Raw genomic sequence first — 12,268 nt, 5'->3', positions numbered from 1 at the left:
TGTACCAAGTAGATTACAGAGTGCGTGTGATGTAAACAGATCAGCAGGTTACTGCTTTCAAAAGAGACATCCTTTTGTTACTTGCAATTTATAACTTAAAGTCCTACTATAGAATAGTGAGCTATTAACTTTCATCCTAGAACTGCATACACACTGCAAAGTATACATTATTAGAACATTGATTAATGTTGCAAAAAGGGTTAATTTGGCTAGAAATCGATTCTTATTATTAAAGAAAACTCCCAACTATGCTGTTTCTTTTTCTACTCTGAGTTTGTGCTTCTCCACACCAAGCACTCTTAAACTATACTGCCTACCAGTATGGATGACATGTGACTCCTACACTTTTAGTCCTTTGGCTTATGTAACATTTCCTATACACTGATTTACACACATATGATTGATTGTGTAATGCGCGTGTGATGCAAAGTGCTCGGACACCCTACACTGGTATGAGTGGCGCTGTATACCTAATTTAATGCATCTGAGAGAGTGTGGTTATGGAGACTTGGTCACTGTTAAAGGGTGCTAGTGAGAGAATCCGTGGTGGAGGTGGTCACTGAGGGGGCGCCAACAAACATTGTCGCACAGGGCGCCACCAGCACTAAAGCCGGCCCTGCACACACAGGTAGCCACAGTGATGGTTCCAACGCCCCACACCCCCTCTGGTGCTTCGCCAACCCCCCCCCTCGCCCATAAACAATCTTTTCCATTCGAACACAGGGGTCCACCCCATCCACCCCTCACCCAAACCTAAGGTGGTGGATCCTCGCGTGGTCGCCAGTATCCCACGAGTCTGGCCGTGAAAGGAGTAAGCGAAGGATGTTCAGGCCAACCAATGAGCAGGGCAAGCCAGAGCCGAGCCAAGGGCCTGGCTTGGCTCGAAGAGCACCAGCCGAGCCATATACATGTTTGCATGTAAAAAATACAACAAAGATCGAGTAAATCTATGATAACGTCTCTTCAAAATTCAAAAAGTGTAGTTCTTTATCACATCCCTGACCAACAAAGGGTTGTGAACCTTTGGACCCCAGCGCCCCCCCAACGGTCCATCACGGGGGGAGATCAGTCAGCTATGAGTGCTATGTTTTGCTGATATCTGGTGTGACCTACAAGACAAGAATTGAAATTCCGGCAAGACCGATTCAGGCTTTCATCCTTTCAAGTTCGATAAATTGAGGCCCATTACATTGCGTTAATGGTAACACCTGCCACATACTGTATAGCACACAAACAAGTTACTATTAAAAACTATTTACTAAAAAGCACCATTTTGTAATCACAGTTCTACAATGATTGACGTTAAAAACGAAGAAACAAAGACATATTTAAGGCAACAGAAGTAGAAGAGCAGTGAGAAGAATATGGGCCACCCAGTGTGGAGAAAAACAGCTATTCTTGATCAAGTCCTGCATCTGTAACAATCCCCAGCAATAGGCATTCTAGAATGTTCCTTTGGTTGATGATGTCGGCTGGGGTTTTGCGACCTATTGTGATGTCATTCACTGGATGGATCTTTCAAGCCAGAGTGCAGGCATATGATGAAAGTGTGATGGGAGATATGACGTCATGTAGGGGACACCAGCCTTGCTCCTGGCACTGCCGTTGCGACCCCTGGCCTCAAGAGATGGCAAAATAAGTGCCAGGAGCACAGTGGCAGCTCGTACTTATGGACATCAGCTGAGGCTGCACGCTCTGTGTATTCTGTCAATTACTTTATTACACTAATGGTGGATAATATATATATATCGTGAACAAGGCTGCGCTGACAGCCAAAACGCGAGGATGAATATCTCATTTCCATAAATAAAGTCTGAGAAACCCACAGGAGTGCCAATACCATTTTTTGTACAAAGAGGGTGATTTATATGATATACATATATATATATGTATAATGGCAATACTTGTTTGCGGTAAATAAATCAAAGAAAATCTGCACTTATCTCTGGGTCTGCTCTCGTTTGTTGGCAGCAGGCGACGAATAATTCGTGTTGTGGCAATGTATATATATATATTTTTCATTTTTTTTCACTATTAGTGTAATATAAATGGAGTACAATTAGCTGAAATATGACCCTCCCTGGCAGCTGAGGTAAGTAAAAAAATGCTTTTAAATGTATGTTGTGTGCGTGCTTGCACGTGAGAGTGTATGTAGGGGTGTGTGTACATGTGAATGTGTGTGTGTGAAAGTGAAGGTCAAATGCACGTCGTCATGTCACTTCCGCTGCCCCAGGCATTTTGGTGAATTGACATAAAGAATGGGAGAGAATGCAAAATGTAAATTTTAAGTATGTAGGGTACTGTTGTGTAGTATGAGAAAGTATGTGAGCATGAAGCAGCGAGGGAGCGTATTAAGATCCGAGAGAGAGAGAGAGCTGGGGCCTAAAGGGAGGATTCCAGTAATAAACAGTGGAAGGAGAGTTTAGAGCCCCATTGGCTTGATTAAGAATGGGTCGGGGAGGGGTGGGGTATTTATTTATCATACTAGGTAAATACAGACACAGCAGGGTGCGGTAACCACCCCCATTCGAAGTTTTCCTCTGGAAAATGAGGAATGACATGCATCATTTTTTTTTTTTTTTCATCAGGATTCCGCGTTTAATGGAATATATCATACTTTTCCCCCCTGATGAATTTTGGCAAATATGACTTATCAAAAATCACCAAGGGAAATTTGCAGGGTCCAATCAGTACTGCCGCACGCACATTTCTGATCTTTCAGGGAGTGGAATTATCCAGCCAATCTCATATTCTGGGACATAGACCTACAACGTGATCCTTTAAACTTTTAATTTCAATGAAATCTGCTTATCCAACCCCAAATAACTCCAGTGCTTTTGGTTTTTCACAGATAAAAGGTACAACGTGAAGCATTATACTTGGCGACATCCTTTGCGACCTGGTACATCCGTTTGTGCCCAACTCAGGACAGTCTTTCACGTACCTGACGTGCCACTCCAGTGTGTACTGATCTAATGGCGGCATCATACACCGCAGCACACAGGGGTGCCAACTTATGTATCATTTGTGGTTTGTGTAGCGTTGACCTAGGCACGCGGGCAGTGAAGCACTTTAACAGGTAACATGGAAATACATTCCTACAACACATACAATATGAAAAGGGGGTGGTCTGTAAGAGGAAGAGGAGGCGTGTAGTTGTTCATGGATGTCTTGAAAAGCTGTGTGGCTAGCTGGCACATCTGTCTGTGTGCATGTTTCTTCAAACAAAGCATGTCTTTTGCAGCCAGAGTGCACATGTACTGAGAACCCCCTGTGTGTTGCCGCCTACTGTTGCCTTCAGAGCAGTACTCAGTATTTTACTCCAGGTGACCGCCTGAAATCAAGTCTACATTTCACAGTGCGTTTCATCTAGGGGGCCAAAAGGAATTACACATCTCACTTATGCTGGTCACTCCCCGCTGGCTGCCCATTGTAGCCATGGCCATATACAAGCCTGTGTGTATCACCCATAAAGCCCTACACACATCCACGCCCTGTTACCTGGCGGCCAACATACCTGGAGGCTCTAGACCATTGTGAAATGCAAAGTACTGGTGCTAGAACCCCAGCCTTTAAAGGAATGCCTCATGCAACAGTTTTTCTCAGGAAACGCGACAAAATATGGAACTCTTTAACTCCGAACCTAAGCACCACCACCCTGATGGCGATCTTCAAAAACGGAGCTGAAAGCCCTTCTCCGTCAAAAGCATTGTAGCTAAAGATACCTTAGCTAGCCTCTTCCAGTGGGAACATGCTCTCTCACCTCTATGGCTTAGACCATGAGATTTACTACACTGGCTCCATTCAATTACACCCTACCTGGAACATTGCACCAGTTGGCAACCTATTCACTGCTGCAGCGCATACTACCACCTCTCGAACACTTGTAATTCTGTGCCTTATGTAATGATCTGCTATTTTGTCATTTTTGACCTTATGTAATGATCTGTGTTTATTGTAAACTGCTACTCTGTAAATCTGGGCCTTGTATAATGCTCTTTGTTTATTGTAAAACACTCTAATGCCCTTGGGTAATGTTTGAGCTATAGAAAAATGCAAAAAGAAATAAATAAAAATTAATAAGGTGCATCCCACTGCCCATCACTCACCATCTTTGGAGGCGGAGTTGGCTGTTGCTGCAGTCCCCGCAGAGGACCGCCCCGCGGGGCTTGAGTGTTTGGCGCTCCCCCTTCCGGGGATCTTAAGCCCGCTCGGCTTCAGCATCGTTGGGCCTATGTGATGGTCAAGGGTGCAGGTGAATCTCTGCAGACGTCCGGTGGGGTCACCGCATCAGACTTCCGTGTGCCGCATGTGCTCCTCCATCGTCGTAGACCTGAGGAAGATGGATTAGAAGAATGAGTAAGGAATGATATTTACATAGCGCACCATTCAGAGAACTGCCGCTAGGCGCAGCTCTGTGCACTGAATGCATCGTAAAGAAATTCATAGACACAGATGTTCAAAATCATAATAGAGATGTTGTCAGCAGAATCTCTGATGGGAAGCCTGCTGCTGTACATAGAGCAATATGCATATTATTTATATAGCATTAACCTAGCCACATAGCAATGGAACGCGGCATACATGGGCCATCAAGCAGTGGTGCTGGAGGTAGGGGGGCTGCAGGTGCTGCAGCACCCCCATAGATTCTATTACACAGTTTCTAAATGGAAATGATTACCTTTCAGAAGACAGCACTCCAGTAATGCATACATTGAAAAGATTCTCTGTAGCAATGTATTAGGAAATGATCCATGATCTGAACTTGTTGACCCCATTTACCAAGCATTTCTCCATCCACCGCTCCTTTCCCCTGGAGAGGCTAAGGTATGCGCTGTGCTCTCAAATGCACAGAGACCCAGGCATTGCTTTCTCCTCTGGCGCAAACGACTAGTACCTCTACTCTAAAAACTCGAAAATGTCTAGCAGAGAGGGGAATGGAGATGGAAAAGGTTACAGACAGCTGGGTGGTAAAAGCAGTGGTAGGACTATGGGAAAACTATGTGGAAAGGATGGTGTAAAAACTATGTGGAAAGGATGGTGTGAGGTTTCCTTGTGATGAAGTGTTGCTTGAAGAGATGGATTTCCAGCTCCTTGTGGAAGTGAAAAAGGGCAAGATCCTGGCACCACACTTATAGGACTGTGTCAGCAAAGAATCTACCACCAAAAGTGTAAGGGCACGGGCACCAAAATATGATGAGGCACCAAAACGTGTCGAGGACATCAAAACGTGTCAAAGTAAACTCCCACCAAAATTTGAACGGATGCAGGATTTTCAGTTTAATATTACGTACGAGTCCAAGGTGGCCCCACTCCCACCCGCTCTGTCCCCATGGGCTAGCAATAGAAGGAGGAGGGGAGCCACAGGGCAATGTGAACATACCAAACTTTACCTGGATTACCAATATACACCTCACACTCCACATCCAATCCTAACCAAAACAAAGGTACACTGATGTGTCCTACTGCCCACCACTGCCAGTGTCCCTTCTCCAAAAATAGAAAGACATATGATCACCTGCAACCTCCTACCTTAAGTAGGGCTGGTGCTTCTCTTGAAGCAAGATAAGGTGGCTATACTACAGCACCATCTAGTGGTTGTGCCAAATCACTGCAAAAGGCACAGAAAATTATTGTCTTACAGATAAGGGTCGTGCTGCAGGAGGCATTTTTCTCTTTTGCTTTTAGTGATGTAAATGGTCACACCATACTCGTAGTCATGGACTCCTAAGAGACAGAGATTAATACTTGCCCTCGCGCCACTTGCCTGAGCCCCCTCCACCAATCGACTGCATTAACGAGGCACACTGCTCCTCGCTTTCATTACCCAAGAGCTGGGAGCAGCCCCTGCAATCAGAAGCTACTCTTCCATAATCCGGCAGCAACATGGCTCGGTGGCTTAAGTGTCCACTGCCCACACCTGGTGGGACTTCTAGGCCATGATGTCTCTGCCAGGGCCAGTCTGACCTTTCATCTATACAAAGTGCACAAGTTAATTTGGTAATTTACCTGCACATGTAGGGTTTAGCTCCCTGTGCTACGTACTGCAGTACACTGCAGCGCCCATGAGCTGTGTTGTGCAACTCTACATTGACTGTGGCGTTACTTCCTGTTTTTCTACAGCACTTCAGGACCAAGGTCGCCCTAAAAAAAGCATTGGCAACACCAGTAGGTCTGGTTTATAACTGAAAGTGTCTCTTCAGTCACTAATGAGTTCAGGCACTGAATACACCCTTATGTATGTATTCTCACTCATTTTTAAACTCAGACATTTATTTCACCCACCGACTCCTTCTTGCATTTACCTATTTACCCATCAGCAATTAACAGACACACAAAATCCCACAAGCATACAGAAGTAAAATAATAAAAGTAGAAAAAAGAAAATATGTCATCACCTAAACTTTGCAATACAAAAAGGAAAAGTTAATATTTTAGCGAGTGATCATTTTGTGATGGTGTTGTACACAGTGTATCATTGTTTTAAAATCCCAGCGTCGCTGACATATTTAGAAGCAAGGTGTTGGGCATCTTTGAGCAGTAACAAAATGATATACTATGCACAACAACGTTACACGGTATGGTAGCTGCTCTGTAAACATTGCACTGGGTAGCCATCTTCGAATAGTAAAGTGTATAGTTTACCACTGTTGTACTAAGCCAAGGTGGCCAACATAATGCTTCTAAAGGTGGTGACCATCTTGGAAGCATAAAACAATGATACCCTACAGGTAATACCATTACAAAATAGCCAGTCCGGTAGGACTGTCTGAAGAGCTGCGGGTCACTCGCAATAAAAGTAGAACATAAAAACTGAGAGGAGACTTATAAAGAGTTAAAACATAGAAATCTAAAGGATTGATCACTAGTCAATGAAACGCACTCATTTTCAGGCGGATGTGCGCATGTGATTATGCCAAATGCCATTACTCAGAGGGCAATAGAGCCAATGGCAGAAATGGGCTGAATGTTGACCCATGCAGTATGCAGCCACGGTGAAGCAGAATGAGAATGAGACTTGAATAGAAAAAAGAGTGCTGGTCCAAAGAACATAAATGTAACACGACTGTATGTATATGTATGCATGTAGAGTTGTTTTATGTTTATTACAAGGACATGGTAGACCCTTCTCCCCTTAACAAGATCTAACACGCAGAGCCACAGTACTAACCTTCTACCTCAAAGCGTTTATCCAAGGCGGGTAACCAACATCAAAACCCTTGCTTAATAAGTGAGATTAATGTAACAAAATACCAGTGTACGTCTAAAGCCTTCAACACAGTGTAATACAATTGTCCCTTATAGCCTATTGGCTTTAATAACTACATTTCAAAATAGGTAGGTGAGGCCTACTTCCTTTGTCGGAACCTTTGATTATTAACAAATCAGACCTAAGGCATTTTACATGATTTTTTCCAACTAACCAATCAAGCCTGTAGCCATTATCAGAAACTTGTCATAATTAACGGAAGACTCCAGACTGCACACAACAAGACAACCATTAGGAACAGTGATAACATTATAAATACATAGAAAATTACGGTTGGGAAAACAATAGACAACCCTTGTGTAAAGGGCGTAACAAGGATTATCACACTACAAATCTTCAGCTCTAAGTGTTTTTCGGACGGGGGTAACCAAAACCCTTGACCACTGCAGTAATCTGTAAGATTCCACAGAGCACAATATCGATCCACGATGTATGACAATCCATATTAAGGACTCTTAAAGTGCAAATATTCTTACCATAAAGTTTGTCAGAGGGGGCAACCAACACCAAAACCCTTAACTATAACTGTAATAAGTCTGATTACCTGTAACAAAATGCCTGTCTACAAGCTTTAAGAAAGTGTAATGGCAAACCTCTCTCAAAAGCCTAATAGCGTTCATATGCGATTTTTACGATAAGCGAGCCAGGCCGACTGCTTCGTCTTATGGTTTTTCATAAAAAACAAATCAGGCCTGTAGTCCAGATCAGTGGCTAGTTCCTGTAACCAACTCAGCCCTGCTCTATTAAGCATAAGCTTTCGCACGAGGCACAAAGTGCAACACAGCACTCTTTTTCAGCAGAAGTACACAACTTCTGACCAATCAAAACCAGTAGTCAAGGAAATCAACAATTAGGGTGAACCAAAGGCTTTCTCTCAGTAGTTATAAAATTACATACATGTACAAAATGACGTCTGGCAAAACAATATACAACCCTTGCTAAAATGGCATAACAAAGATTGTCAAAGTGCAAATCTTCAATCGCTTAGGACTTGTCATGGGGTTGCTCAACACCAAAACCGTTGCATTCTGTGATTTTATCATATTGTAAGGATACTCCACCCTCAAAGGCTTACTGGCTCTTACGTATACATATACAATATATAGGCAAGGTATACTGCCTTTACCGTAGGTTTTCAAAACAAATAGCACCGGCCTATAGCCTTGATCAGTTGTTTGGCCTGCTGAGTTGAGCATAACCTTTCCCACAAGGCAAAAACTGCAACAGAAGCACTCCTTTTCAGTGGAAGCACACAACGTCTGTCCAGTCAAAATCCGTACTCTGTGCAACCAACATTTGGCTGCACTGTTAAGCCAATACACTTTGAGGGTATTTGATATGTTCCAAATGACCACTACACATCCCTTCAAAGGGAAAACCCAGGTTCCCACCACTAACTCTGAATTTACGACTATGGACGAGAGGTCCTACTTGCAGATTAAGATGGTCGTAAATTCCATCTGGAGGGGGTAAATGTTAGCAGACAGTGATTCTGTGACTCGCAGCAGCTCACCTAAACTAAACCTTCACGTATAGTTGAAAATGCACCTGTACCCCCAGAAAACAGAGTGAAACCACAGGTAAACAAGGTTTACCACAAAACTTTTTCCCCGCAGGGAATCACAACGCGGTCGTTACAACGACCGCATTGTGATTCCGCACACCATTACACCGCAAGTCGGAACGACTTGCGGGGGGAAGGTGTTGAATTTAAAATCCAACACCTTCCCTAGTGTCCGCACAGACTGGAGTTGGAATAGTAAATTATACTATTCCAACATCCAGCGCCCCCCCTCCGCAAGTCGTTGTTCCGACTTGCGGAGTAATGGTATGCGGAATCACAACCGCGTTGTGATTCCCTGCGGGGAAAAAGACTGCGGGATGACAACATAGATTCGAAACCACAGCATCAAGAGCTGAAAGCCAGAAGAGAAAAGCTCCATCCAGAGCACAAAACAAGGATCTAGAGAAAAACAGCAGCAATTCAGAGGAATTCACCAGACTTCTGCATCCAGATCAGAGCTCCAGCAGTTTAAAGCAGAGCACCGTCACCAACATCCAGAAAAGAACCATAGCATCCAAAGTGAGCTGCAGCACCCAGAGCTGAACCCAGCTGTCCGCTGCAGAACGTCAGCATCCAGAGCAGACCACCAGCATCCAGAGAACTGCAGCATCCAGAGAGCAATTCCAACATCCAGAGTGATCTCACGCATCGCATCCAGAGTGATCTCCAGCATCCAGAGCAGAACCCCAGCATCCAGAGAGCAATTCCAACATCCAGAGTGATCTCACGCATCGCATCCAGAGTGATCTCCAGCATCCAGAGCAGAGCCCCAGCATCCAGAGAACTGCAGCATCCAGAGAGCAATTCCAACATCCAGAGTGATCTCACGCATCGCATCCAGAGTGATCTCCAGCATCCAGAGCAGAACCCCAGCATCCAGAGAGCAATTCCAACATCCAGAGTGATCTCACGCATCGCATCCAGAGTGATCTCCAGCATCCAGAGCAGAGCCCCAGCATCCAGAGAACAATTCCAGCATCCAGAGAGCAATTCTAACATCCAGAGTGATCTCACGCATCGCATCCAGAGTGATCTCCAGCATCCAGAGCAGAACACCAGCATCCAGAGAGCAATTCCAACATCCAGAGTGATCTGCAACATTGCATACAGTGATCTCTAGCATCCATAGCAGAACACCAGCATCCAGGGCAGAACACCAACATCCAGAGAACAACTGCAGCATCAAGAGTGGTCTCCAGCATCGCATCCAGAGTGATCTCCAGTATCCAGAGCAGAACACCAGCATCCAGAGAAGAACTGCAGCATCCAGAGAACAATTCCAACATCCAGAGTGATCTCACACATCGCATCCAGAGTGATCTCCAGATTCCAGAGCAGAACACCAGAATCCAGAGAACAATTCCAGCATCCAGAGTGATCTGCAACATTGCATACAGTGATCTCTACCGTCCAGAGCAGAATACCATCATCCAGGGCAGAACACCAGCATCCAGAGAACAACTGCAGCATCAAGAGTGGTCTCCAGCATCGCATCCAGAGTGATCTCCAGTATCCAGAGCAGAACACCAGCATCCAGAGAAGAACTGCAACATCCAGAGAACAATTCCAACATCCAGAGTGATCTCACGCATCGCATCCAGAGTGATCTCCAGCTTCCAGAGCAGAACACCAGCATCCAGAGAATAATTCCAGCATCCAGAGTGATCTGCAACATTGCATACAGTGATCTCTAGCATCCAGAGCAGAACACCAGCATCCAGAGCAGAACACCAGCAACCAGAGTGATCTCCGGCATTGCATCAGAGGGATCTCCAGTATCCAGAGCAGAACACCAGAATCCAGAGAACAAATCCAGCATACAGAGTGATCTGCAACATTGCATACGGAGTGATCTCCAGCATCTAGAGCAGAACACCGGCATCTAGAGAACAACTGCAGCATCCAGAGAACAATTCCAACATCCAGAGTGATCTCCAGCATCGCATCCAGGGTGATCTCCAGCATCGCATCCAGGGTGATCGCCAGTATCCAGAGCAGAACACCAGCATCCAGAGAATAATTCCAGCATCAGAGTGATCTCCAGCATCGCATACAGAGTGATCTCCAGCGTCCAGAGCAGGGTACCAGCTTCCAGGGGTGAAGACCAGCATCCAGAGAACAATTCCAGCATACAGAGAGATCTCCAGCATCATATACAGAGTGATCTCCAGCATCACATGCAGAGTGATCTCCAGCATCCAGAGCAGAGTACCAGCTTTCAGGGGTGAAGACACGCATCCAGAGAACAATTGCAGCATACAGAGTGATCTCCAGCATCGCATACAGAGGGCTCCCCAGCATCCAGAGCAGGGTACCAGCTTCCAGGGGGGAACACCAGCATCCAGAGAACAATTCCAGCATCCAGAATGATCTCCGGCATCACATACAGAGTGATCGCCAGCATCCAGAGCAGAGTACTAGCTTCCAGGGATGGACACCAGCATCCAGATAACAAGTCCTGCATCCAGAGTGATCTCCAGCATCCAGAGCAGGGTACCAGCTTCCACACGAGAACACCAGCATGCAGAGAACAATTCCAGCATCCAGAGTGGTGTCCAGCATCGCATACAGAATGATCTCCAGCATCCAGAGCAGGGTACCAGCTTCCAGGGCTGAAGACCCGTATCCAGAGAACAATTCCAGCATACAGAGTGATCTCCAGCATCACATACAGAGTGATCTCCAGCATCACATACAGAGTGATCTCCAGCATCCAGAGCAGAGTACCAGCTTTCAGGGGTGAAGACCAGCATCCAGATAACAGGTCCTGCATCCAGAGTGATCTCCAGCATTGCATCCAGGGTGATTGCCAGCATCCAGAGCAGAACACCAGCATCCAGAGAACAATTCTAGCATCCAGAGTGATTTCCAGCATCGCATCCAGAGTGATCTCCAGTATCCAGAGCAGAACACCAGCATCCAGATAATAAGTCCAGCATCCAGAATGATCTCAGGCATCAAAAACAGAGTGATCACCAGCATCCAGAGCAGAGTACCAGCTTCCAGGGATGAACACCAGCATCCAGATAACAAGTCCTGCATCCAGAGTGATCTCCAGCATCCAGAGCAGGGTACCAGCTTCCATGTGAGAACACCAGCCTGCAGAGAACAAGTCCTGCATCCAGAGTGATCTCCAGCATCCAGAGCAGGGTACCAGCTTCCATGCGAGAACACCAGCATGCAGAGAACAAGTCCTGCATCCAGAGTGATCTCCAGGATCCAGAGCAGGGTACCAGCTTCCAGGGAGGAACACCAGTATCCAGTAAACAAGTCCTGCATCCAGAGTGATCTCCAGCATCCCGAGCAGGGTACCAGCTTCCAGGGATGAACACCAGTATCCAGATAACAAGTCCTGCATCCAGAGTGATCTCCAGCATCCAGAGCAGGGTACCAGCTTCCACATGAGAACACCAGCATGCAGAGAACAATTCCAG

At 45.6% G+C, this 12,268-nt stretch overlaps 1 protein-coding gene across 5 annotated transcripts in view; it reads right to left on the bottom strand.

Moving 5' to 3' along the window:
* The window catches only part of CLIP2 (CAP-Gly domain containing linker protein 2), a 515,486-nt gene that overhangs the window by 411,787 nt on the left and 91,431 nt on the right, over positions 1–12,268 (bottom strand). For all 5 annotated transcript variants that reach the window (XM_085649783.1, XM_085649785.1, XM_085649779.1 and 2 more), the window contains exon 2: positions 4,110–4,333. In XM_085649783.1, the coding sequence (XP_085505909.1) occupies positions 4,110–4,224 (115 nt within the window). In that variant the 5' untranslated portion in view covers positions 4,225–4,333. The remainder of the gene's footprint in view (positions 1–4,109; positions 4,334–12,268) is intronic.

Source organism: Triturus cristatus, chromosome 3_2 (assembly GCF_964204655.1).
Source record: "Triturus cristatus chromosome 3_2, aTriCri1.1, whole genome shotgun sequence".
NCBI classification, from domain to species: Eukaryota; Metazoa; Chordata; class Amphibia; order Caudata; family Salamandridae; genus Triturus; species Triturus cristatus.
Note: the sequence above shows the minus strand (reverse complement) of the source record. Positions and strands in the feature narration are given on the sequence as shown.